This window comes from Heterodontus francisci, chromosome 18, assembly GCF_036365525.1.
Source record: "Heterodontus francisci isolate sHetFra1 chromosome 18, sHetFra1.hap1, whole genome shotgun sequence".
NCBI lineage: Eukaryota > Metazoa > Chordata > Chondrichthyes > Heterodontiformes > Heterodontidae > Heterodontus > Heterodontus francisci.
The window spans coordinates 6,848,471-6,876,367 of NC_090388.1; the positions used below are offsets into that span (position 1 = coordinate 6,848,471).

The 27,897-nt window shown below is 43.1% G+C and overlaps 1 protein-coding gene across 4 annotated transcripts in view; it reads left to right on the forward strand.

Moving 5' to 3' along the window:
- Positions 1-27,897, forward strand: part of LOC137379411 (anoctamin-4-like) — a 238,897-nt gene that overhangs the window by 100,993 nt on the left and 110,007 nt on the right. For all 4 annotated transcript variants that reach the window (XM_068050181.1, XM_068050182.1, XM_068050184.1 and 1 more), the window contains exons 4-5: positions 7,017-7,217; positions 26,190-26,323. In XM_068050181.1, the coding sequence (XP_067906282.1) occupies positions 7,017-7,217; positions 26,190-26,323 (335 nt within the window). The remainder of the gene's footprint in view (positions 1-7,016; positions 7,218-26,189; positions 26,324-27,897) is intronic.

Consider the following 27,897-nt stretch of genomic DNA (forward strand, 5'->3'; position numbering starts at 1 on the left):
TCCCTGTCTGACAGGGACATGCTTATCAATGGCCCCTACTATCTGCTCCTTGAAAAAGTTCCACATTTCGACCGTGCCCTTCCCTGCCAGCATATGCTCCCAACTTATGCTCCTCAGTTCCTGCCTGACAGCATCATATCTACCCTTCCCCCAATTGTAAACCTTGCCCTGTTGCACATACCTATCCCTCTCCATTACCACAGTGAATGCTACAGAATTGTGATCACTATCTCCAAAGTGCTCGCCCACCAACAGCTCTATCACTTGCCCTGGTTCATTACCTAGTACCAAATCCAATATTGCCTCCCCTCTGGTCGGGCAGTCTACATACTGAGTCAGAAAAGCTTCCTGGACATACTGCACAAACACTACCCCATCCAAACTATTCGATCTAAAGAGTTGCCAATCAATATTTGGGAAGTTGAAATCCCCCATAATTACTACCCTGTGACTTCTGCTCCTTTCCAAAATCTGTTTCCCAATCTGCTCTTCCACCTCCCTGCTGCTATTGGGGGGCCGATAGAAAACTCCCATCAAGGTGACTGCTCCTTTCCTGTTCCTGACCTCAACCCACAGTGCATCAGTCGGCAGATCCTCCTCGAAAATTCTTTCAGCAGTTGTTACACTATTTCTAACTAACAATGCCACCCCCCCACCTCTTTTACCACCATTCCTAATCTTATGAAAACATCTATAACCAGGTACCTCCAAGAACCATTCCTCCCCCTCACCTATCCACGTTTCAGTGATGGCCACAACATCGTAGTCCCAAGTGCCCATCCACGCCTTCAATTCACTCACCTTATTCCTGATGCTTCTTGCGTTGAAGTATACGCACTTTAACCCTTCTCCGTGCCCATCTGTCCTCTGCGACAGTGCTACCTTCCCCAATACCTCACTACACTCTTTGTCTTTCTGAGTGGACCCACTGGTCCCTGGACTACAAGTCCGGTTCCCATCCCCCTCCCAAACTAGTTTAAACCCTCCCGAACAGTACTAGCAAACCTCCCTCCCAGGATATTGGTGCCCCTCTGGTTCAGATGCAGCCCGTCCTGTTTGAACAGGTCCCATCTTCCCCAGAATGCAGTCCAATTATCCAAGAACTGGAAGCCCTCCCTCCTACACCATTCCTGCAGCCACGTGTTCAGCTGTGCTCTCTCCCTATTCCTAGCCTCACTATCACGTGGCGCCGGCAACAAACCAGAGATAACAACTCTGTCCGTCCGAGCTTTCAGCTTCCAGCCTAACTCCCTAAACTCACTTCTAACATCTGTGCCACCCTTCCTTCCTACGTCGTTGGTGCCAATGTGCACCACGACCTCTGGCTGCTCCCCCTCCCCTTTAAGGATCCTGAAGACGCGATCACAAACATCACGGACCCTGGCACCAGGGAGGCAACAAACCATCCGTGCGTCTCGCTTGCTCCCACAGAACCGCCTGTCGGTACTCCTCACCATCGAGTCCCCGATGACTAGTGCTCTCCCGTTCTCCCTCCTTCCCTTCTGAGCCACAGTGCAGGACCCCGTGCCAGAGGCCCGTTCACTGCAGCCTGCCCCCGATAGGCCGCCCCCCCCAACAGTATCTAAAACTGTATACTTGTTGTTGAGGGGAACGACCACAGGAGATCCCTGCACTGACCTCTTCCCACCTCTAACTGTTACCCAGCTGCCTTTGTTTTGTGGAGTAACGACATCCCTGTAGCTTCTATCTATCACCCCCTCAGCTTCCCGAATGATCCTCAGTTCATCCAGCTCCAGCTCCAGTTCCCTAACACGGTCTGATAGGAGCTGAAGACGGATGCACTTCCAGCAGGTAAAGTCGGCAGGGTCCTCGGAGGTTCCCCTCACCTCGAACATGCTGCAGGAGGAGCACTGCACTCCCCTGGCTGCCATTTCTTTTACTCAATTACCCCTTAATTAAGTACAAATATAGATATTAACAAAAACAGTGAAATAGCTTACCTGTTCAGTCCTTTTTGGTTAGAGGAGGAGGGTAAAAAGGGTCTTATTATTAGTTTAGAGGAGGAGGATGGGTGGGAGACACTACATGTGTAGTGTCTCGGGTTAACTCTGCTCCGCACCTTTAAAGAAAATACCTACCCAGGAGTCCTTGCTGCCGTCCAGCTTCCGGTTCCTCCCGCGCCAAAAGTAACTTGAACACAAGGAAAACAGTAAGTACAACTTTTAAAACACAGCTCCTGGTGCCTTCACTTACCCACCGAAGAGTCGCTACCTTCTCCTGCTGCTCCGCCGGGAAATATAGCCAGATTCGGTTCAGTAGGATACTTATGAATATAATTGTAGACTCTGGTAATGCAGGATACATAAGAACATGAGGAGTAGGCCATTTGGCCCCTCAAGCCTGCCCTGCCATTCAATAAGATCATGGCTGATCTGCCCTAGACCTCAACTCTTTCGTGCCAGATCCTCCATAGCCCTCAAATCCCTGACATTTCAAAAATCTACCTACCTCCTCTTTAAATACATTCAGTGATCTAGCCTCCACAACTCTCTGGGGTAGAGAATTCAAGACATTCACTATCCTGAGGAAAAAAAATTCCTTTTGCATCTCTGTTTTAAATAAGTGTCCCCTTTTATTGTGTAACTGTGTCCCCTAGTTCGAGATTCCCCCACTAGTGGAAACATCTTCTCAACATCTACCCTGTCGAGCCCCCTCAGAATCTTGTATGTTTCAATAAGATCACCCCCTCATTCTTCTAAACCCTAATGAAATAAAGGCCTAACCTGTTTAGCCGTTCTTGATAAGACAACTCCTTCAGCCCAGGAATTAGCCGAGTGAATCTCTTTTGAACTGCCTCCAATGCCAGTATATCCTTTCTTAAATACGGGGACCAAAACTGTACACCGTACTTCAGGTGCGGCCTCACCAACACCCTGTACGATTGTAACAAGACTTCCCTATTTTGAAACGCCAACCCCCCAGCAATAAAGGCCAAAATTACATTCGCCACTTTCATTACTTGCCGCACCTGCATGCTAACCTTTTGTGTTCATGTACAAGAACACCCAGATCCCTCTGTGCTGCACTTTTGAGTCTCTCTCCATTTAAATCTGCCTTTAGATTCTTCCTACCAAAGTGGATGACCTCACACTTTCCCACATTTTAAATTCCATCTGCCAAGTTTTTGCCCACTCACTCGACCTATCTATATCCCCTTGCAGATTCCTTATGTCCTCATCACAACATGCCCTCCCACCTATTTTTTGCATTGTCAGCAAATTTGGATATATTACACTCTGCCCCCTCCTCCAAGTCATTAATATAGATAGTAAATAATCGAGGCCCTAGGACTGATCCTTGTGGCACTTCACTAGTTATGTCTTTCTAACTTGAAAAAGACCCATTAATCCCGACTCTCTGTCTTCTGTGAGTTAACCAATCCTCAATCCAGGCGGATACATTAATGTATGTAATGTTAATACATTACCCCCAATACCATGAGCTCCTATCTTGTGCAATAATCTTTTATGTGGCACCTTATCGAATGCCTTCTGGAAATCCAAATACACTACATCTACCAGTTCCCCTTTATCAATTCTGCTTGTTATATCCTCAAAGAACTCTAACAAATTTGTCAAAAATGATTTCCCTTTAACCAAACCATGTTGACTCTGATTGCGTTGAGCTTTTCTAAATGTCCTCTATTTCTTCCTTTAATAGACTCTAGCATTTTCCCAATGACCAATGTTAGGCTGACTGGCCTATAGATTCCTGCTTATTTTTTTGGCTCCTTGCCTTCTTGAACAGGGGCGTCACATTTGGTGGTTTTCCAATCTGCTGGGACCCTCCAGGAATCCAGTGAGTTCTGGAATAGTTCAATCAATGCCTCCACTATCCCTGCAGCCACTTCCTTTTCAAACCCTTGGATGTAGGCCATCAGGCCTGGTGACTTGTCTGCCTTTAGTCCCATTAATTTGTCAAATATTTTGTCCTTCATGATAGAGACTGTTACAAGAATTGTCCTCTCATTAGCTCCCTGCTTATCTGATATCTGTGGAATGTTTTATAGTGTCCTCCACCGTGAGGACCGATGCAAAATATTGGTTTAAATTATTTGCCATTTCCCTGTTCCCTGTTATCAATTCTCCAGTCGTATCCTCCCAAGGGTCCCACACTTTTTTTTAGCGACTTTTTTTCCCCTTATACCTGTAGAAACTCTTGCTGTTGTGTTCCTTGCCAATTTATTTCTATCAATTTTCTCCCTCCTTTTTTTTTATTAGCTTTTTAGTCATCTGCATCCAAAAAAAATCCCAATCATCTGGCCTACCATTTTTTGCTGCTTTGTATGCCTTAGTTTTTGATTGGATACTCCCCTTGACTGCCTCTGTTGACCATGGGTGGTTCATCCTTCTCATCGAGTCCTTTTGACTGGGATAAATTATTGTTGAATGTGATGAAATATCTGCTTAAATGTCTTCCACTGCTCATCCACTGACCTTCCCCTTAGTCTATTTTCCCAGCCTGCTTTTGGACAACTTTCTTCATACCTCTAATTGCCCTTGTTTAAGTTGAGGACACTGGTTTGAGACCAAAGTTGCTCGCCCTCAAACTGAATTTGAAATTCTACCACATTGTGATCGCTGCCCCCTAGAGGATCCTTATATTAATCCTACCTCATTACACATTACTAGATCTAAAATAGCCTGTTCCCGGGTAGGTTCTGCAACATATTGCTGTAAGTAACAATCCCTGATGCACTCTGCAAATTTGTCTTCCATGTTACCTCTGCCAATCTGATATCCTCACTCTGTTACTGTCTCTTTTCTCAACCATTTTTAAAATTCTATATAGAGTCGCTCCCTCGCTTTTTTTTTTTGCTATTGATTTTAACAGAACACGATGAAAGACTGGGTATGCTGGAGGTTTTGGCATACTGCACATTGTCTCTTAGCCATCTTCCCAGGACATCAGCCATGACTGACTTAAATCTGGAACACTTTGAAAGCAGATTTTAAAATGACCTCATCACGTCTCTCCAAAATATCCCCCAAGAGCTTTGCACTAAATGAAGTGCAATCACTTAAGTAAACATAGCCATTTTATACACAGCAAGATCCCAGAAATAACAATGAGAAGACTGGTTTGGCTAATTTGTTTGTTGGTTGAGGGATAAATATTGGCAATGACACTTGGGAATAACTCCCATGCTGCTGTTCAAAAAAAAAAAGTGCCAGGGGATCTTCTATCTCCACCTGGGAGAGTAGGCGGGGCCTTGTTTTAATGACTCATCCAAAAGCTGGCCCTTGCCCTCCAGTGCAGTACTGGGGGAGTGCTGCCTAGATTTGATTTTTGTGCTGAAGTCTCTGGGACTTGAACCCACGACTGTCTGTCTTGGAGGTGAGATTGCTACCCACTGAGCCACAGCTGACACCTTTAACACAGGCTATGCATCACCATCCTGTCAGAGTCATCATTGGCTTAAGTATTTGATTTGAGGTTTAATATCTTCTAGATATCCGAGTTTGGGGGGGTTGTGAAGTGTGACTGCAAGTGCATAATGACTGTGTGCCCTCCTGCTTGTTGGCTGATTGCCCCAGTTCATAGTTAATGATATGAAGGTACTAATCAGTCAATCACTTGTGAACTGTGCTTTGTGCCTTTGGTGCTGTCTTCTGCCAAAAATATATGTTAAAGACTATTTTAATTAGTTAAGCAACGTTGTTGTAGGTGCATTATGCTGAGTCATTGAGTCATCTGTTGGTTGTCAGTCATTCTTGAGTGTTCTGGAAAGTGAAGTGATGGGAATTTTAAAACATTTTTGTTCAAAAGTGAACTATTCTACACTTTGTGTAATCATAGCTTTTCAAACATTTAATTTAGAAAAGTTTATTTAAAGGCATATCAGTTCTAACTTGAAGGGATTATAAATTTATTAGCATTTGACAGTATCTGGTATTGCACATACTGTTCAGTAGCAGCAGTGTCACTGGAGTTTGACAAATGTTTAGGCAGTTTTAATTTGAGATCGGGTATACAGGATTAATGAAGTGAGATTTATCTTTCAGGACTTTAAGTATATGATTTATTTTGGCATATGTGGTGGGAGTGCAATTTTTTTTTTTTCAAACACCATTAATCAAATGCGATGAATGAAAATGTCAGCAAAATACTGGAAATATTCAGCTATTTGAAAGGTCACAGACCTGAAAAGTTAACTCTGCTTCTCTCTCCACAGATGCTGCCAGACCTGCTGAGTATTTCCAGCATTTCTTGTTTTTATTAATGAAAATGTCTACTGTCTGCCTATTGGCCCAACATAGTAGTCTCATTTTTATTGCAGTATAGTTAATGCTCACAGTTGAGGTCAGCACGAGAGCATTATTATCTTTGGATTTTTGTAAATAGGAACAGAGGAGGCCATTCTACTATTCCATTAGATTGTAACTACTCTATCTTCAATCCACCTATCTGCCTTTTTCTCCATATCCCTTGATAACCTTTACCCAACAAAAATCTACCCCTCTCTGGAGGGAAAATTGTATTTATCCCCTAGCCACTTTGGGGAGAGAATTCACAATTTCCACTACCCTCGCTTTCCAATTTCACATCTAAATGGCTTGACATTAATTTTAATTCCTCCCCCTGCAGAGGAAATAGTTTTTCTGTATCTAGCCTATTGAATCCCTTTTATTATTCAATCACTGCTCAAGCTTCTGAACTCCTAGGGAATACGAGCCTGTCCTCATAATTTAACCCTTTTTTACCCCCTGGTATTCTGGCGAATCTGCACTCACCTCCCTCCTGAGGTGGGGTGCCCAGAACCAAACAGTTACTCTGGATGAGGTCTGACCAAGATCCTGTACGATTGAAGCATAACTTCCTCTGCTTTAGAGGGCGCAGGAATCGAACAGGTGATGGATTTGTTTGGAGTAATTTTCTGAGCAGTAGCCCATAATGGGAATGTTCAGAACAGTTTAAGCACTCATTTTATGGTCACCATTTCAACAGTCTTTTTGCGACTTATCAAAGTAATGTGCGTGTGTGGTTTATTCCAGGTATGAGTGTAGCTATTCATGGGGCTGAAAACTGCGTTCAGATTCTTCATCGGAGAAGTGTGCCCACCTATCAAAAATCCATTCAGATGTCTGGGGCCAGACACTCATCGCTTCCTCCTGTCACAAAGTCCGTGACCATGGACTGCTCCTCTTCAGGATCCATTGAATCCGCTGTTATCAATGGGAAATACCATTATCCAGGTTTGTGCTGTGAGACTCCTGTTTGTGCTCGTGTGTTGGTTTTCCATCCAATGAATGATGGAATTTAAACAGTAACTTAATCATTCAGCATATATAACATGCAAAAAATGTATGAAATTGGAAAACTGGCTGATTTTAATTTCTTCACTTTTTTTTTTTGTAATTATTTGTTACCTTTTGAATAAGAAAATAATATTACCACGACTTCTGTTAAATTTTATGACACAACTCGCATGTTGTAAATTTCATCCTCAGTGTGAAATAACTGGCCGTCCACCTGAATGGATCAGCTTAGAAATTACTGCTATGTTTGTCATGTTAGTAGGATGTTCCTTTAGCCAACTTGTTAACCATTAAATAGATAAAAGCTGCAATTGATGCGCTGATGGGGAGAGAGTGGATGTTTTGGGCAAGGCAAATCAAAATGACTGCTTTATCTTGTTCCGAAGAAGGGTCACTGACCCGAAACGTTAACTCTGCTTCTTTCCACAGATGCTGCCAGACCTGCTGAGTGATTCCAGCATTTCTTGTTTTTGCTTTATCTTGTAATAGGCCATCTCTCCACGTCTGCTGTTAATGCACAACTGTTAGTCCCTTGTACCTGTATGTCAGTTGCTCATGCTTAGTGGGCTGTGGTTGTTCTCAGTATCTCATGAATTATGAAACCTTTCTACAATTTGTTTGCTCGGTTCATTTTAAGACATGCAAAAACTGCATTGGTTGCTTTAATAAAGCAACCAATCATAATGCTGCCATTATGTGAAGCTCTAGGCTTAATATACAGCACTGTGATGTATCATGCTATGATTTTGACTTCTCTCTGATTCTGTAGAACTTATTGCAGTTTTTTGTTTTTGCATGTAAACCAGATGCTGGGAGTCTAAAACAAACCAGAAAATCTAGGAAGCACTCAGCAACACACTCTCTCTCCCCACAGAAGGCCATTCAACCCATCGTGTCTGTGCTGGCTTTGAAAACTATCCAATTAGAACCACTCCCCTGCTCTTCCCCATAGCCCTGCAAGTGTTTTCCTTTTTTCTAAGTACTTATCCAATTCCCTTTTTGAAAGTTAGTATTGAATCTGCTTTTACATTAGATTAGAAACATTTCTTTGGGTCTCTGGACTAGTGACCCAGAGTATTGCTCTGGCGACATGGGTTCAAATCCCACTACAGCAGAAGGTGGAATTTGAATTCAATTAATCTGGAATTAAAAGCTAGTCTAGTGATGGCCATGAAGCCATTGTCGATTGTTCTAAAAACCCATCTGGTTTCACTAATGTCCTTTAGGGAAGGAAATCTGCTGTCCTTACCTGGTCTGGCCTACATGTGACTCCAGACCCACAGCAATGTGGTTGACTCTTACATGCCCTCTGAAATGACCTAGCAAGCCACTCAGTTAGGGCAATTAGGGATGGGCAATAAATGCTGACTTAGCCAGCGACACTCACATCCCATGAATGAATTTAAAAAAAAAAAAAAAATACCTCCACCAGCTCCCTTCAGTCATTTTGGTTTTCATCTTAATTGCAGTTGTGAAGTGGACTCTTCAGATTCTCTGTGAAACTATTGGCTGTAATATCTGCCCTTTATTGCTTGAGAGCAGTCAGTGTATGACTGCAAATGGCAAGTGGCATCTTCCTGTAGAAGAAAGAAATTGTTACTCAAATAACTGGTGCAAAGCTCTTATACATATTCCCTCTAGTCTAGTGATTGCCCCCCACTCCCCTATTGTATTGTGAAGTTGCGTGAAAAGAAATAAGCTACAGAATTGGAAATAAAGACTAAACAGAAAATATTGAAGAGGCTAACTTTTTAACAAGAATATCAAGACCTTAAAGGGTGCAAAGGAGGTTAACAAGAATGGTACCCGGGATGAGGTCTTCAGTTATGTGGAGTGACTGGAGAAACTGGGGTTCTCTTAGAGAAGAGAAGGGTAAAGAAAGACTTAATTCAAAATTGAGGGACTTTGATAGTTGTTAGGGAGACTGTCTCCACTGGCAGGAGGATCAGTAACCAGAAGACGCAAATTTAAGATAATTGGTGAAACATTCCAGGGGAGATGAGGAGAAATGTTTTTACATGAGTGAGTTCTGATGATCTGCAATGCACTGTCTGAAAGAGTGGTGGAAGCACATTCAGTAGTAACTGTCAAAAGAAAATATTTATAGGCGAGTGGGGCTAATTTAGATAGCTCTTTCAAAGAGGTAGCACAGACAGGATGGGCTGAAAGGCGTTGCTCTGCTGTACTATTCTATAACTCATTACTGACTTTTTTTATATGTAGTAGAAATGAGAATATATCTAAATATCTCAAAAGTAAGAATATTTAAGAACTTGGTGTGAAACAGTTTGGGTATGGTAGCTGTTCATTGCAGGAACAGTTGGACCATTTTGACCTCCCTGTGCTTTCAGTGCCAGCATCTCTTTATTTTCTGTTGGATTATTTGTCAATTTTTTTTTTTGATTTCTGGTTCACTCCAGCAATACTGCATTCAATCGTTTTTTTTTCATAATTTTGTGAAGGTGAGCTTATTGGCCTAAAAGGGTTAAATTATGTGGGCAGGTAGCATAGACTGGGCTTTTATCTTGTTTCTATACAGAAATCATTTAAAGCTAGAGGAAGGGTACAAAAAGTAAAGGTGGCCAATGGAAAGTTGGCCTTTATCTTAAGGCTGGAATACAAAGGTGTAGTATGTTGTGTTTCAGTTATTATAAAACTCTGGTCCGACCCAATCTCAAATGACTCTTCTGGGCACTGCACCTCAGGAAGGATATATTTAGTCTCGAAGCGGGTGCAGATTCACCAGAATGGTACCAGGGCTAAAAATGTTTAATTATGTGGGCAGGTTGTATAGACTGGGCTTTTATTCCCTCGGATATAGAAGATTAAGGAGTGATTTAATTGAGGTATTTAAAATGTTAGAAGGATTTGATCGAGTAAATGGAGAATCTCCCCTCTGGTAGGGGAGTCCAGAATAAAGACATCTCATAAAATTAGAGCTAGACCATTCAGAGTGATGTCAGGAAGCACTTCACACCAAGAGTAGTGGAAATCTCTAACTCTCTTTCCCTCCGAAGAAACTGGGGTTGGGCATCAATTGAAAAATTTCAAAACTGCGATTTGCTTTTTGTTAGGCAAAGGCATTAAAGACATGGAACTAATGTGGGTAAATGGAATTGAGGTACAGATCAGCCATTATTTAATTGACTGATGGAACAGGCTTGAGGGGCTGAATGGCCTCCCATCCCTTTTTTGTAGGCAATCTAGCCCTGGGAGATAAAAATCCTCTTCACTGTTGCAACAACATATATGAAAACTTCAAATTCGGGAATAAAAGGTCAGGAAAATTGAGCAGTGAGCAGGAATGCAACAGAATAAAATGAAAGGGGAAAATTAAAGAATAGTGTAGTAACAGTTTTTGTCAAAGGTTTTTTTTTAAGTTGTCTATTCTCTGCATCTGGAGATATAATTATAGTGTCTTTTGCCAGTGGTTTGTGGCTCGAGTTACAAAGGGGACAGTGTTAGAACTGAGGCAAGGGGCTGGATTTTCATTTGAGGTGGGAAGCAGGAGCCGGGTCTGGTTTTTTGGGTCAGAAACCCACCATAGTGGGAAGCTGATTCACGTTCAAATGAAGCCCTTAATCTGCATGGAGAGGGGTTTCCTGTCCAGTTTGAGCCAGTGGGGCCAGCAATGGAGGGGAGTCAGATGAAGTGAGGGACTCTGACACCCCAACGGCAGCCATCACTGAGACTGCCGGCTCTCCTGAGGGAGAGGGATGTAGTTTGTGGTTTTCACTGCACCAGAGGGAAGCAATGTTACAGTGGAGCTGGAGGCCTGGCACGAGGGGCAGGGCAGATCCTCGCTAGATCTAATACTAGAGGCCATGAGGGAGGGGAGGGAATCCTGTACCCAGAGGTTGGTCGAGGAGGCCACCTCATTGTGCAGCAGGAGCATCGTTCTGTTCAGTGTTATCTGCCTCTATTCCAAGTCATTTTATGTATAGAAAAAAAAAAGCAGTGATCCTGTATGGACCCTTGGGGAACACCACTGTCTACCATCCTCCAGTCTGAAAAACAACCATTTACCACAACCCTCCAATCCCATGATCCTAAATTTTATTAACCAGCCTTTTCTGTGGTACTTTATAAAACGCTTTCTTAAAATCCATATAAACAACATCCACTGCATTCCCTTCATCAACCTTCTCTGTTACTTCATCAAAAAATTCAATTAGATTAGTAAAGTATGATCTGTCTTCTAGAAATAGTGCTGACTACCATTAATTAACTCAAATCTCAGTGCCTGTAGATGGGGAAAATGCAGATCTTTAACCATAATCTTTTTCAAATTGCTGTAGATTTCAAGAATTGTTCCTGGTTCCCAGATTGGAAAATTGTGATGTAACTGCATTATCTAATTGCTTCCTCAAGGGATGAATTTAATGTTAATCAATGACCAAGTGCTGAGTCTGTTACTCCATTGACTGCTGTAATGGCTCACTTGCATATGGAGCAATGAACTCTGCTGTTTAGCAAAATTACCATGTGGCAACTTAATCTCTGTATCCAGCTTAATGCTTTTATTCAAAATGTTTACCTGTCCATGTAGATATTTGAAGGTGCAATAATGTGCCCCTGCTAGAATTTAGCCACTTTTTTATTTCCTTTTGGACACAAGTCACACATGCAGAGTTAAAACTGTGAAACACCAATGATTTGTATCCTAGCACTGCTGTAGTGATGATATGCAGTTAATTGGCTGGAAATGATTTTTTTTTTCTCGATTGCAGCTATTCCCTGATGGCACCTCATGGATAACCATGCTAATTTTCTTTTGGCAAAGGTTTCACTCTATCTCCATAATTGTATCGTTTGAGGCCACCACTGTCACAAAAGCTGTACAAGCTGCAGACTTTCGAAAGATGAATTCCCAATCAATTTGCATAATCAAGATTTTTCTTAAGTGTCTGCTGTGACTGTGGGTGGCACACTCACCTCTGAATCAGAAGATTGTGGGTTCAAGTCCCACTCCAGGGCTTTGGCACAACAATCTAGACTGATACTCTGAGGGAGGGCTACAATGTCAGAGGTGCCATCTTTTGGATGAGATGTTAAGCTGAGGGCCCATCACCCTCTTGGGTGGACATAAAATATCCCATGGCTATTCTTTCAAAGAAAATGCAGGGGAGTTATCCCTGGTGTCATGGCCTCCATCAACAGAGATTATCTAGTCAATATTGTATTGCTGTTTGTGGGAGCTTGCTGTGAACGGTGACATTTCCTACATCGCAACAGTGACATTTCAGAAGTATTTCATTGTTTGGGATGTCCTGATGTCAAATGTACTTGGTGTCCTCGGCCCGACCATCTTCAGCTGCTTCGTCAATGGCCTTCCCTCCATTGTAAAGTCAAGTGGGGATGTTCAGCACCATTCATGATGACTCGGATACTGAAGCAGTCAGTGTCCATAAGTCGCAAGACCTGGACAATATCCAGGCTTGGGCTGTTGTGTGGCAAGTAACATTCATGCCACACAAGTGCCAAGCAATGACCAGCTCCAATAAGAGAATCTAACCATCTCCCCTTGACATTCAACAGCATTACCATCGCAGAAACCCCCTCCCACTATCAACATCCTGGGGGGTTACTACTGACCAGAAACTGAACTGGATCAGTCATATAAATGCTGTGGCTACAAGTGCAGGTCAGAGGCTAGGAATTCTGCAGCTAGTAACTCTCTTCCTGATTCCCCAATGCTTGGCCACCATCTACAAGGCACAAGTCAGGAGTGTGATTTGGAATACTCCACATGCCTGGATGAGTGCAACCCCAGCAACATGAGAAGCTTGACACCATCTAGGACAAAGTCTGCTGGATCAGCACCCCATCCACCACCTTTAAAACATTCACCCCCTCCACCACCGGCACAGTGTCTGCAGTGTGTATCATCTACAAGATGTAGTGCAGTAACGCACCAAGGCGCCTTTGACAGCACCTTCAAAACCTGTGACCTCTACCACCTAGAAGGACAAGGGCAGCAAATGCATAGGAACACCACCACCTGCAAGTTCCCCTCCAAGCCACACACCATCCTGTCTTGGAACTATATCGCTGTTCCTTCACTGTCACTGGGTCAAAATCCTGGAACTCCCTTCCTAACCACCCTGAGGGTGTACCTACCCCACATGGACTGCAGCAGTTCAAGAAGGCAGCTCACCATCACCTTCGTGATGGGCAGCAAATATTGACCTTACCAGTGACACCCACATCTCAATATACCATGAAAAATGGAGACTCTAAGGCAAAACATTAAATTGCTCAAAGCTACAGCACAGTAATCAATAAAGGCTAATGGAACCATGAGTGGTGTTTGTTGTACTGAGCCTTGGTCAGACCCCCACCTGGAGTATTGGGGGAAAAAAACTGCTTGGAGAGCTTGACTGGGTAGATGCTGAGAGGCTGTTTCCTCTGGCTAGAGAGTCTATAACTAGGGAGAATGGCGACAGGATAAGGAGTCCGCTGCTTGGGACTGAGATGAGGAAAAAGTTCCTTCGCTTCAAGGTTAGAGAGCTCTGGATGCTCAGTCTTTAAGGATATTCAAGGCTGAGACGATGGATTCTTGGCCATTGAACAAATCCAGGGATGATGGGAAAGTGAAGTTGAAGTAGAAGATTAGTCATGATATTGAACGGTGGAGCAGTCTCGAGGGGGAGTATGGTCTATTCCTGCTATTTCTTAGTTATTCAACCTTTTCCTAAGAACACATTGGGAAACATTAAACTGGCTGGGGCTCTTTTTTTCTAGAGAAGGCTGAGGGGTGATCTGATAGAGGCCTTTACAATTAAGAGGTTTGACCGGGATGTTGAAGATATTTCCACTTTGTATGTTGGGGGAGATGTGGAGAGTCTAAAATTATGGGCCATAAATATAAAGGAGTATAAAATAAATCCTGTGGTCAATTCAGGAGAAATTTCTTCAGTGTGATGAGGTAATGTAGCTCATTACCACAAGGCGTTGTTGAGGTGAATAGTTCGATGCCAAATGGGGAAGCTAGATAAACACGAGAGAAAGAAAGGGTTAGATGAAAGAGTGGGAGGAGGTTTGTGTGAAGCAAAATGCTGGCATGGACTTATTGGGCCAAATGGTCTGTTTCTATGCTGTGAATACTATGCACTGTATTCTTGAGCAGCTCACCTCGGGAAGAATATATAACTTTTCTTTCCCTCTCATGATTCCTCCTTCAATGAGTAGTATGGGAGATTTATATATTAGCTTAATTTTTAGTGTGACATCACATTTCATTTCTGATTAACATATAAACCCCCTGCGTTAGCCACTGACTAAAGCAATTTCCTGACTGCGGTCACCTATGCAATTTGCAAGCACAGGCATAAAAGGCACAGACCAGCTCAGCAGCTAATTTACAGAACAGGCTAGAGGGGCCGAATGGCCAACTCTTATTCCTACATAATCTTCAGGACTGTAAATGAGACCACAGACTCATGGGAAATGGTTGTGATCAGCTGCATGTTTTAGTGATGAGTTGTAATTCTTTGTCAAATGTGCTGTCTTTCACTCAAGACTTCATAATTAAATGCTTTGTTTTCAATCCCTTGTGGAAAATTAAGATTCCAAAGTACTTTGAGGAAAATGCATCATAAAATATAAAATTTTTCTTGACCAGGATGATGAACAAAGTTTTGAGTTGCTTCAAGTCTGTCTGAAGAATTGATCTTAAATTGAATTCTTGATTTTCTTTTCTCTCCACCCCACCACTGGCAGCCGTGCCTTCAGCTGCCTGGGCCCCAGGTTTTGGAATTTGCTCCCTAAATCTCTCAACCTCTCTTTCTGTAAGACATTCTTTAAAAGTTCTCATCTGTCCTATGTCCTGTTATGTAGCTGTGTCTAATTCTATTTGTTATTTTAGTACCTTCAGATGCTTTACATTTTGGAGGTGATATGATTTAACAACTTTCATTTATATATTACATAGTATTTACAAAAGTCAGTGTATCAAGCCTGTGTCCTCAGTACCTTGCTCTACGGCAGCGAGGCCTGGACAATGTACGTCAGCCAATAGCGACGTCTCAATGTATTTCATCTTTGCTGTCTCAAGAGAATCCTTGGCATCAGGTGGCAGGACTGTATTTCCAATGCAGAAGTCCTCGAGGCAGCCAACATTCCCAGAATATATACTGAGCCAGCGGCACTTGAGATGGCTCAGCCATGTGAGCCGCATGGAAGATGGCAGGATCCCCAAGGACACATTGTACAGCAAGCTCGTCACTGGTATCAGTCCATGTCTCCGCTTTAAAGACGTCTGCAAACACGACGTGAAGTCCTGCGACATTGACCACAAGTCGTGGGAGTCAGTTGCCAGTGATCGCCAGAGCTGGCTGACCGTTATAAAGGCGGGGCTAAAGAGGCGAGTCGAAGAGACTTGGCAGGAAAGGAGAGCCAACTGTGTAACAGCCCCAACAACCAATTTTATCTGCAGCACCTGTGAAGGAGTCTGCCACTGTAGAATTGGTCTTTATAGCAACTCCAGGCGCTGCTCCACAAACCACTGACCACCTCCAGGCGCTTACCCATTGTCTCTCAAGACAAGGAGGCCAAAGAAAGTATTTACAGCACAGAAACCAGTCAATTCCCACCATTTCAGTCCGAGTAACCGCCTTTAACCCCCTACTGTTTTGTAGCCAGCTTGCTATCCATTCTGCTGCTTGTCCCCTCCAGTTGTTCTGACCTTAGTCATGAGTAGTATTCCCTCTAAGCGGCGCAGGGGATGCAGGCTGTGCACAAGCAGCCGCCCCTTTTAAGATGCACGGCTGTGTTGGCAGCCTTCAAGGGGCTGTGCAGTGCAGCGAAGCAGCTGTGCTCAGCAAAGGAGACCTAAAGGGAGCATTGGTCAAAATACGTTAGCTACATTACCCTTGTCTAACCCTTGCTGTTGCTACTTTGTTTTGAATTCTATTACATCATTGAGTATTCAATTAATTTATATTACTTTGATGACTAACAGCAAGTGTAATAAGTGGTGAACAGGTGGCAGATGAAGTTTAATGTGGAGAAATGTGAAGTAATTCATTTTGGTAGGAGGAACAAAGAGAGACTACATAAAATAAAGGGTACAATCCTAAAGGAGGTGCTGGAGCAGAGGGAGCTGGGTGTATATGTGCATAAGTCATTGAAGGTGGCAGGACCGGTTGAGAGAGCGGTTAATAAAGCATACAGTATGCTGGGCTTTATTAATAGGGGCAAAGAGTACAAGAGCAAGGAAGTTATGTTGAACTTGTATAAGACATTAGTTCGGCCTCAGCTGGAGTATTGCATCCAGTTCTGGATGCCATACTTTAGGAAAGATGTGAGGGCACTGGAGAGAGTACAGAAAAGATTCACTAGAGTGGTTCCAGCGATGAGGAACTTCAGTTATGAAGATAGATTGGAGAAGTTGGGACTTTTTTTTTTCTGAGGAGACTTGATAGTTATTCAAAATCATGAGGGGCCTGGACAGACTCGATGGGGAGAAACCCTTCCTATTGGCAGAAGGGTTGAGAACCAGAGGGCACAGATTTTAAGGTGATTGGCAAAAGAAGTAACAGTGACATGAGGGAAAAACTCCACACAGCAAGTGGTTAGGATCTGGAATGCACTGCCTGAGTGTGGTGGAGGCAGATTCAAACGAGGCTTTCAAAAGGGAATTAGACTGTTGGCTGAAAAGGATGAATGTGCAGGGTTACAGGGAGAAGGCGGGGGAATGGTATTAAGCAAATTACTCATTCGGAGAGTTGGTGCAGACATGATGGGCCAACTGGCCTCCTTCTGTGCTGTAATAATTGTGATCAGACTGTTCCTGCAATCAAAATCTCCTTCCAGCATTCCCTCTAATATAGAGCCCAACAGTTTGAGTTGGACACTGAATGTTCTTTTATAGTTAAATCATGCGTGGTCGGAAAGCAGTCAACAACATACATTTATGTGCTACATTTAACGTAGCAAAACATCATAAAGGGCTTAATGAGAGCGAGACCAATTAAAAAAAAAAAAAGACACGGAACCAGAGAGATCAGTAATCTCTGTTACTGAATCATTTTGTTCAAACTTCTACATGTAAAAAAACACTGTAAAAGGTTAGTTATATTACATGTGGGTTGGATAGGGATGAGTGTAATAAGTATCATCTGCAAGAGTCAAATTTGTGGGTGTTTTGAATTCTGACTCATTCTGAAGTAATTTTAACTGAACTATGCTGGCTTTCTGTAGATACCATAAGTTTTATTTGGGGAGCATAACCTTAAAATTAGAGCCAGGCCTTTTTAGGAGTGAAATCAGGAAGCACTTTTGGATGTCTTTATCACTATGGAAACGGTACATCAAGCTAGAAGCTCTCCAGATTGACTTGGTCCAGATAGTCTCTACACTAATTCTTTTCTACAAAATGTTGCCAGAATGATATCCAATGTGGCTATGACAAAGGTAAACTTTCCCTTCTCCACCTATCTGCAGTCTTTTGACACAGTTGACCACGCCATCCTCCTCCATCGCCCCTCCACTGTCGTCCAGCTGGGTGGGACTGCTCTCGCCTCGTTCCATTCTTTATTGAATTGTATCTGGATAATTGCTTGTAATAGCTTCTCTTCCTGCACCTGCACTGTTGCCTCTGGTCTCCCCCAAGGATGTATACTTGGCCCCCTCCTATTTCTCAACTACCTGCCGCCCCTCGGAGACATCATCCTGAAGCACGCCGTTAGTTTTCACATGTATGCTGATGACGCTCAGCTCTACCCCACCACTACTTCTCTCGAATCCTCCACGGTTTGTAAGTTACCAGACTGCTTATCTGATGCCCAGTCCCAGATGAGCAAAAATTTCCTTCAATTAAATATTGGGAAGACTGAAGCCATTGTTTTCGGTCCCCGCACCAAACTGTTCTCTAGCTACTGATTTAATTCCTCTCCCTGGTCTGAGATTAAGCCAGTCTGTTTTCAACTTTGTCGGATTTGACCCCCTAGATGAGCTTCCGACATGACATTTGTGCCATCACCTAAGACTGCCTATTTCCACCTCCATAACTTTCCCCCATCTCAGCAAATCTGCTGAAACTCTCCTTCATGCCTTCACTGCCTCTCGACTCAACTATTCCAGTGCTCTCCTGGCTGGTCTCCCACACTCCGTGTAAACTTGAGGTCATCCAAAACTCTGCTGCCCATGTCTTAACTCTCTCCAAGTCCTGATCACGCCCTGTGCTCATTGACCTACATTGGCTTCTGGTCAAGCAACATCTTGATTTTAAAATTCTCATTCTTTTCAAATGCCTCCATGGCCTCTCCCCTCCCTATCTCTAATCTCCTCTCGCCCCACAACCCTCCTAGAGGCCTTGGCGCTCCCTATTTCTGGCCTCTTGTGCATCCCTGGTTTTAATTGCTCCGCCATTGGTGGCTGCACCTACAGTTGCCTAGGTGCAAAGCTGTGGCATACACACCCTACACCCCTCTGCCTCTACCTTGCTTTCCTCTTTTTTTTTTAAGCTACTCCTTTTTTTAAAAACCTACCTGTTTGACCAAGCTTTTGGTCATCTGAACCAGTACCTCCTTCTGTGGTTTGGTGCCATACTCCTGTGATGGGCCTTGATGTTTTATTACAGTAAAGGCACTATATAAATAAGCTGTGTAATTACCTCCTCCACTGCAAAGAAAGAAAAACTTGCAAACATTGCTTCCAACTCTTGGAAACATTTCTGAACTCATCGTTCAGGCACACAAAGCTCAATGAGTCTCTCTTTTTGTGAATCCAAAATTTTCATGGATGCCTTTGCAACTCGTGGATTAAAAGCTAATTCACCAGATTGGTTTTACCTCCAGAAGGAACTCTTTATATGCATAATGTGTGTTCACACCATTATGTTTAGCAGTTCTCTCCAGATACTCGGGTGGGGCCTCTCTTGTATGTAACGCTATTATCGGTTTTCATCTTTGGGTGTGCCCATCACTAGTTGCCGAGGTTTGATTCAACTGACAGTTGCTTGCTAAACCCCATCAGAGAAGTTGTGAGTCAACCGCATTGGTGTGGGACTGGAGTTACGTATAGGCCCAGACCAGGTCAGAACATTTTCCTTCCCTAATGAATATTGGTAAATCAGTTGGGTTTTCCCGAGGATCTGACAGTCTCATGGTCATTTTACTGAAACCAGCTTCTTAGCAGAAATTCTTTAAACTCCCGTGCTTGGGGTTTGAACTAGTGTTTTCTGGATTACTCGTCCAGTAAGATGACCACTACTTGACCGTAGCCTGTGGTCATGGCATTTGGAGAACTCTTTATCTGATGTATGATCTTGTTTATACTCTTGGTCTAAATCCTAATGGAATTACATCTTCATTGGAATTCTTCCAAGACACACTGCACAGGAATCTCTCGTGCTTAATTTTTGCTTCAGCAATTGAACTGCTGACAACTACCATTCACGGCACTGCAGATTGGCAAACACAAACTATAAAATCTCCCATTGCTAGAATTTCCTGCCTATCTCTAGCTGTCAGTTCTTTGCTTGCTCTCTTGTATTGGGCTTATTCAGCATTATAATTCTCTCATCAACCAGCAAGACTAATTATTCCTACAGCACTGCTCTCCCTGACTGAGAGTCCCAGCATCACGGGGATCTTGTAGTCAACCCATTGCTGCCATTTCTTTTTGTTTTTATTTTACTAAATCATCATGATTAATGAGAAGCTTATTAATTGAATGTCCAAGATTGTAAACTGTTGCTGTTTAAAACAGATTTTTGGGTTTGGAAAAAGTTTTGGACTCATCAGCAATGATGTGAAAATCTGAATCCACTCTCCATTAAGACAGTGGGACTTGGGCAGGGATTAGGGTCGACACCATGTAGGATTGGCCAGGAGACTCCTGCACACTGCTGTAAGCAAAATCCTAGTGGTGATTTTGAAAACTTTTTTATTTCCCACTTATTTATATAAATATTGGAGATGGCAGGGACGGGGAAGAGCTGTTGGAGAGAATCCAAAATTATCCAGCCAGGGAATGAAGTGTGTGTGTGTTTTTGTTTCCCAATTTCTCAAGGGAAGGCTGGGTAGGGTGAAGATCAAGGTGTCAGGCAGGAGGTGGGGGGTGTGGTTTGGCAGTGGGGGGCCGGGATGGTTGGAGGCAGAACATTGCTCAAAGTCTCATGGACAGGTACAAAAAAAAATCTAAAATGTTGATAAAATTCTGGGCTTGATATCTAAAGGACCAGAATACAAGGAGGTAGAAATCATGCTTCAGCTATACAAAGCCCTGCAGTACTGGGTATCACATCTTGGGAAGGATATATCGGTCTTGGAGGAGGTGCAGCGTAGATTTACCAGAGTGATGCCTGGATTACAAGGCTTAAATTGCGAGGAGTGATTGCACAAACTAGTATTGTATTCCCTAGAATTTAAAAGGTTAAGGGGCGATTTGATCGACGTTTAAGATAGTAAGTGGAACTGATAAGGTGGATGGAAACTATTTCCAATGGTTGGGGAATCTAGGACTGGGGGGACATCATCTAAAAATTGGAGCCAGTCCTTTTTCAGGAGTGAAATGAACAAGCACTTCTACAAGTTAAGTGTGACAGAAGTTTTGGAATTCTCTTCTGCAAACAGCAGTTGATAGATCAGTTGTTTTAACTTTAAATCTGAGATTGATTGCTTATTGTTTGTCTATGGAGTTAGGTCACAGTTCAGCCAAGATCCCATTGGCACAACAGGTTTGAGGGCTAAATGACCTGTTCCTGTTTCACTAATCTGCTTCACTTAGTGTTATTGACCCCTCGTTTCTTTGGATTTTAACCTGTTTTTATCCACACTTACTCGATACTTCATAATTCAACAATAATTTAATAGTTTAGGAATAGAATCTTCCTGGTTAGCATTTTAGCATTCTGGCGTAAGTTCTTATGACTGTTTTTCACAGCATGTGATTAAATGCCAGAGCAAGTATTTTTCCCAGGAATCATTTAGGAAATAACCTGTACAAAGCATGACATTTTCCCCCACTGCTAATTCAAATAGGCTAGTCATGCTGTCATCGTTTTTAAGGTGTTATTGCTTTTCCACTCGTAGGACTCTCAAATTTGAGAAACTTGTTCAAAAATGGTCAGCTGCTCCACACAAACAACTTGCATTTATATACTGCCTTTAACATCGTAAAATGTTCCAAGATGCTTCATAGGGAATGTCATCAATCAAAAATTGACAGTTGCATAAGGAGATGTTGGACAAGTGGCTAAAGCTTGGTCAAAGGTTTTAATGAGCAAGTTAAGGAGGGAATTCCAAAGCTTGCGATCTAGCCAACTGAATATAGAGCTGGCATTTGAATGATTTAAAATCGGGAATGTGCTCGGCTGTCAGGCCAGTGGAAGTAGAGATGTGCTTTAGCTTTGAACAATACCCAAACAATGGCTGTCTTTAGCAATATCTGTGCAATGACCTGCACGATGCCAATATCATCGCCCTCTATAAGAACAAGGGTGACTGTGGTGACTGCAACAACAACTGTGGAATCTCCCTGCTCAGCATAGAGGGGAAAGTCTTCACTCGAGTCATTTTAAACAGACTCCAGAAGCTGGCTGAGCATGTCTACCCTGACGCAGAGTGTGGCTTTTGAGCAGAGAGATCCACCATTGACATGCTGTTCTCCCTTCGCTGGCGACAGGAGAAATTCCGCGAACAACAGATGCCCCTCTACGTTGCTTTCATTGATCTCACCAAAGCCTTTGACCTAGTCAGCAGACGTGATCTCTTCAGACTGCTCAAAGATCAGATGTCCACCAAAGCTACTAAGTATCATCACCTCATTCCATGACCATATGAAAGGCACAATTCAGCATAGTGGTGCCTCATCAGACTCCTTTTCCTATCCTGAATGGTGTGAAACAGGGCTGTGTTCTCAATCTACACTGTTTTGGGTCATCTTCTCCCTGCTGCTTTCATGTGTTCAAGTCTTCAGAAGAAGGAACTTTCCTCCACACAAGGTCAGATGGCAGGTTGTTCAACCTTGCCTGTCTTAGAGCAAAGACCAAAGTACAGAAAGCCCTCCTCAGGGTGCTCCTCTTTGACAATGCTGCATTAACATCCCACATGGAAGAGTGTCTGCAGAGACTCAGCGACAGGATTGCGGTTGCCTGCACCAAATTTGGCTTAACCATCAGCCTCAAGAAAACTAACATTGTGGGACAGGAGGTCAGAAATGCTCCATCCATCAATATTGACGACTATGCTCTGGAAGTGGTTCAAGAGTTCACCTACCTCGGCTCAACTATCACCAGTAACCTGTCTCTCGATGCAGAAATCAACAAGCGCATGGGAAAGGCGTCCGCTGTTATGTCCAGACTGGCCAAGAGGGTGTGGGAAAATGACGCATGGACTTTTGTGTTCCGTGTCAGTGTTTCAAGCCTGTGTCCTCAGTACTTTGCTCTATGGCAGCGAGGCCTGGACAACAAATGTCAGCCAACAGCGACATCTCCACTCATTCCATCCTCACCTGCCTCCGGAGAATCCTTGGCGTCAGGTGGCAGGACCGTATCTCCAACACAGAAATCCTCGAGGCAGCCAACATCCCCAGCATATACACCCTACTGAGCCAGCGGCGCTTAAGATGGCTTGGCCATGTGAGCCGCATGGAAGATGGCAGGATCCCCAAGGGTGCATTGCACAGCGTGCTCGTCACTGGTATCAGACCCACCGGCCGTCCATGTCTCCGCTTGAAAGATGTCTGCAAATGCGACATGAAGTCCTGTGACATTGACCACAAGTCGTGGGAGTCAGTTGCCAGTGATCGTCAGAGCTGATGGACAGTCGTAAAGGCGGGGCTAAAGAGTGGCAAGTCAAAGAGACTTAGCAGTTGGCAGGAAAAAAGACAGAAGCGCAAGGAGAGAGCCAACTAACAGCCCTGATAACCAATTTTATCTGCAGCACCTGTGGAAGAGTCTGTCACTCTAGAATTGGCCTTTATAACCATTCCAGGCGCTGCTTCACAAAGCACTGACCACCTCTAGGTGATTACCCATTGTCTCTTGAGACAAGGAGGCCAAAGAAGAAAGGTCTTTCAAGTGATGTGACATCTTTCACCTTTTTGGTGTTCTCTGCTAGTCTTCAAAGAGAAGCTTTTAAAACTCAACGAGGATGCCACAATGTCTGTCCAGGCAGCAGAAAAGCAGAGCGAGAGAAATAACCTACACAAGTTGGCAGGTTAGAAAATGGAGCAAATTGATCTGTTAAACAATTCCCCTGCTTTGCCCACCCCTAACCCATGGTCTAGCATATATGTGTACTTTATTTTGTTGACCGTATGCGAAGAGAAATTGGAAAGATTTTTGTGCAAGTGACTTTCATCGCATTTCACCTACTGTGATCCAGAGCTCCCTGGATGACCAAAGAGGGAGAGATTAAGGTGAAGAAAAAGTTTACTTATGACCGATGCCAGGTAGAAAATACTATTGATAACCAGGTTGAATATAGAAGGTCCAGGGGGAAATGAAAAAGCAAATAAGAGAAAAGACTCCCAGCTTGCATTAAAGGAAATCCCAAGGTTTTCTATAGGCATATAAATAGTAAAAGGGTGGTGAAAGGAGTCGGGCCAATTTTAGGGACCAGAAAGGGGATTTACAGATAGAGGCAGAGGGCATAGCTGAGATATTAAATAAATACTTTGCACCTGTACCAAGGAAGAAGATGCAACCCAGGCAATGTTGAAAGAGGAGGGAAGTTGGACACTAGAGGGGTTTAAAATTGATATCTGAAGTATTAGGCTGTTTGTACTTCAAAGCACCAGGACTGGATGAGATGCATCCAAGGATACTGAAGGAAGTGAGGGTGGAAATTGCAGAGGCAGCGGCCATAATTTTTCAGTCCCCCTTTAGACTTGAGGGTGGTGCCACAGGACTGGAGAATTGCAAATGTTACACCCTTGTTCAAAAAAGGGTGTAAAGATATGCCCAGCAACTATAGGCCAGTCAGTTTAACTTCAGTGGTGGTAAACTTCTAGAAAAATAATTCAGGACAAAATAAATAGTCGCATGGACAAATGAGTTAAAGAAGGCCAGCATGGATTTATTAAGGGAAAATGAGGGCAATGCTGTTGATGTGGTGTACATGGACTTTCAAAAGGCATTTTATACAATGCCACACAACAGACTTGTGAGCAAACTTGTAGCTCATGGAATAAAAGGGACGGTAGCAACGTGGATACGAAATTGGCTGTGTGACAGGAAGCAGAGTAATGGTTAATGGATGTTTTTCAGGCTGGAGGAAGGTTTGTAGTGGAGTTCCCCAGGGATCAGTGTTGGGACCCTTGTTTTTTCTGATATATATTAATGACCTAGACCTTGGTGTACAGGGCACAATTTCAAAATTTGCAGGTGATACAAAACTTGGAAGCATTGTGAACTGTGAGGAGGATAGTGTGAACTTCAAAAGGACATTGACAAGTTGGTGGAATGGACAGACAGGTGGCAGATGAAGTTCAATGCAGAGAAAGATGAAGTGATTAATTTTGATAAGAACATGGAGAGACGATATAAAATAAAGGGCACAATTCTAAAGGGGGTGCAGGAGAGGGACCTGGGTGTATATGTGCATAAGTCATTGAAGGTGGCAGAACAGATTGAGAGCGGTTAATAAAGCATACAGTAGCCTGGGCTTTATTAACAGGGGCATAGAGTACAAGAGCAAGGAAGTTATGTCGAACTTGTATAAAACACTAGTTTGACCTCCGCTGGAATATTGCGTCCAATTCTGGGCATCACATTTGAGGAAAGATGTGAGGGCATTGGAGAGAGTACAGAAAAGATTCACAAGAATGGTTCCAGGGATGAGGAATTTCATTTATGAAGATAGATGGGAGAAGTTAGGACTGTTTTTCCTTGGAGAGAAGGCTGAGAGGAGATTTGATGTATTTACAAACTTGACGTGTCTGGACAGAGTAGATCGAGAGAAACTGTTCCCACTTAAAGGATGGAGAATGAGAGGGCACAGATTTAAAGTATTTAAGAGAAGCAAAAGTGACATGAGGAAAAACTTTTTCATGCAGTGAGTGGGTAAGGTCTAGAATGTGCTGCCTGAGAACATGGTGGAGGCAGGTTCAATTGAGGCTTTCGAGAGGGAATTGGATAGTTATTTAGAGATACAGCACTGAAACAGGCCCTTCGGCCCATCGAGTCTGTGCCGACCATCAACCTTCCATTTATACTAATCCTACACTAATCTCCTATTCCTACCACATCCCCACCTGTCCCTATATTCCCCTACCACCTACCTATACTGGGGCAATTTATAATGGCCAATTTACCTATCAACCTGCGAGTCTTTTGGTGGTGGGAGGAAACCAGAGCACCCGGCGAAAACCCACACAGACTCCGAAAAGGAAGAATGTGCAGGGTTATGGGGAGAAGGCAGGGGAATGGAACTGAGGGAATTGCTCTTTCAGAGAGCCAGTGCGGGTACGATGGGCCGAAGGGCTGCCTTCCTCGCTGTCATGATTGTGATTCATTGTGTTCTAAAACACTTTGGGATGTCCTGAGGTTGTGAATTACTTCCTATATAATGCAAGTTTGTTCTTCTTTTGAAGAACCCATCCAGAATCTCCAAAGGATTTTGTTGTTGCTCTCGGGTCCACACCAGGTCACAGGGCAGGGTTAGGGTGCAGAGTCACCTTCTGTCAAAAGCAGATCACATTGTTCAAGGGAGCGATGACATTACTGAACCCGATTTCATCTGCTTTCCTAGTGTATGCCCTTTTTAAAATGGCACAACATCATACAAAGGTGTCGCTTGTGGCATACTTTCCAGCTCATTGCTGCCCTTTTTCGGCTCCTATTCAGTAAGTGCTTAACTAAGACTGCAAGTCAGTTTTACAAGGTCTGGCCATATACGAAGCTTGGATTGCTTGTTACATCTGAACTACATCTATTTTTTTTTCTCATTTGTCTTTCAGTGGCTCGGGATGTAAATATTTACTTTGAATCTGAGGGCAGGAACAGCCCTTCGAAAGATGATGACTCCCTGCTTCATCCTGGCAATTTGACCAGCACGTCAGATGACACAAGTAGACTGGAAACAGGTGCTGAGGTGAGATTTTCATATTGCATTTTGACATTGAGGGTTTATAGTCAATAAGGCACACTTTTAAAATGTAGGTGTTGAATTTATTGCAATGCTACAAAGCAGCAATTGCTGATAAAGGGAAGTGTTAGAAAATCCCATCAAACATGATGACTTTAATGCTGTGCATAGACTCTGAATTTAAAATCATCTCTGATAAAATAAAGCAAGAGATTTTTAAGAGGGCTGTTCTAACACATGAAGCAAAATTGTAATCGGAATTGCATAAATATTTTTAAATTCCATAACCGTACAGGAGTGATTTTGGTTTGCAATAATATAGTCATACCCTCCCATTATCATAAAAGCAAAATACTGCAGATGCTGGAAAGCTGAAATAAAAACAAGACCTGCTGGAAATACTCAGCAGGTCTGGCAGCATCTGTGCAGAGAAGCAGAGTTAACATTTCAGGTCAGACCCTTCATCAGAACTGACAAATATTAGAAATGTAAAAGGTTTTAAGCAAGTAAAGCAGGGGGTGGGGCAAGAGATAACAAAAGAGAAGGTGTTGAAAGGCCAAGGTCACAGAGAATAACTGACCAGGAGGTCATGGAGCAAAGGCAAACGGTATGTTAATGGTGTGGTGAAAGACACTGTGTTAGTACAGAGAGGGTGTTAATTGACTGTAAAGCACAAAGCACTCCAAGCACAAACATTTAAAAAAAAAAATAGTGGGTAGGCACAGTAGCAACCAGCGAAAATAAAATAACCAAAGAAAAAGTAACTAAACACAAAAAGGGTTGAGAAGGTGAGGTGGTGCTTCTGGAGAGGGAGATCCAGTGTGTACATGGCAGTGAGTGTGGATCTCCGGATGCGGCGAGAACAGCAGTCTGAGGGAATGTTGTATTTCTCGGAGATACTTATAATCCTGGGTGGATTCAAAACATGAAGGGTGAAACTTCAGTTGGAATCCACATGGAATAAGTCAGGCCCTCTTTTTTTTTTAGTTTGTTTCCATTGTACCTACCCACTTTTTTAATTGTTTGTTCTTGGAGTGCTTTGTGCTTTGAGTCAATTCACACCCTCTCTGTACTAACGCTTTGTCTTTCAGCATACCATTAACATACTGTTTGCCTTTTGTTCTGTGACTTTGTCCTGTAACACCTCTTATTATCTCTTGCCCCACCCCCTCCCCCTGCTTTACTTGCTTAAAACCATTTAAATTTCTAATTTGTCAGTTCTGAAGGATCACTGACCTGAAAGGTTAACTCTGCTTCACTGTCCACAGTTGCTGCCTGACCTCCCATTATCATGTTGCTTTGACCTTGTACTCATGATAGCAGTGTGAAACTAATGATCTGGTACTCTAATGTCATAACCCTGACCTTGGCATCAATGCCAGTCAAATTCCCCACGACTTGCCAGGGTAATTATTCTGCTCCGCCCTTTATTTCTTTATACATGAACGTTTTGGGATACATTTTCAGGTTGACGGTTTGCAAATTCAAATTGCTTAGAATCTCTCTTGCACCATCCCTAGATTTTGCTAAAGTTGGGTGTGCCAAATTCACTTGGAAAAAAATTAATTATGCACCGTAAG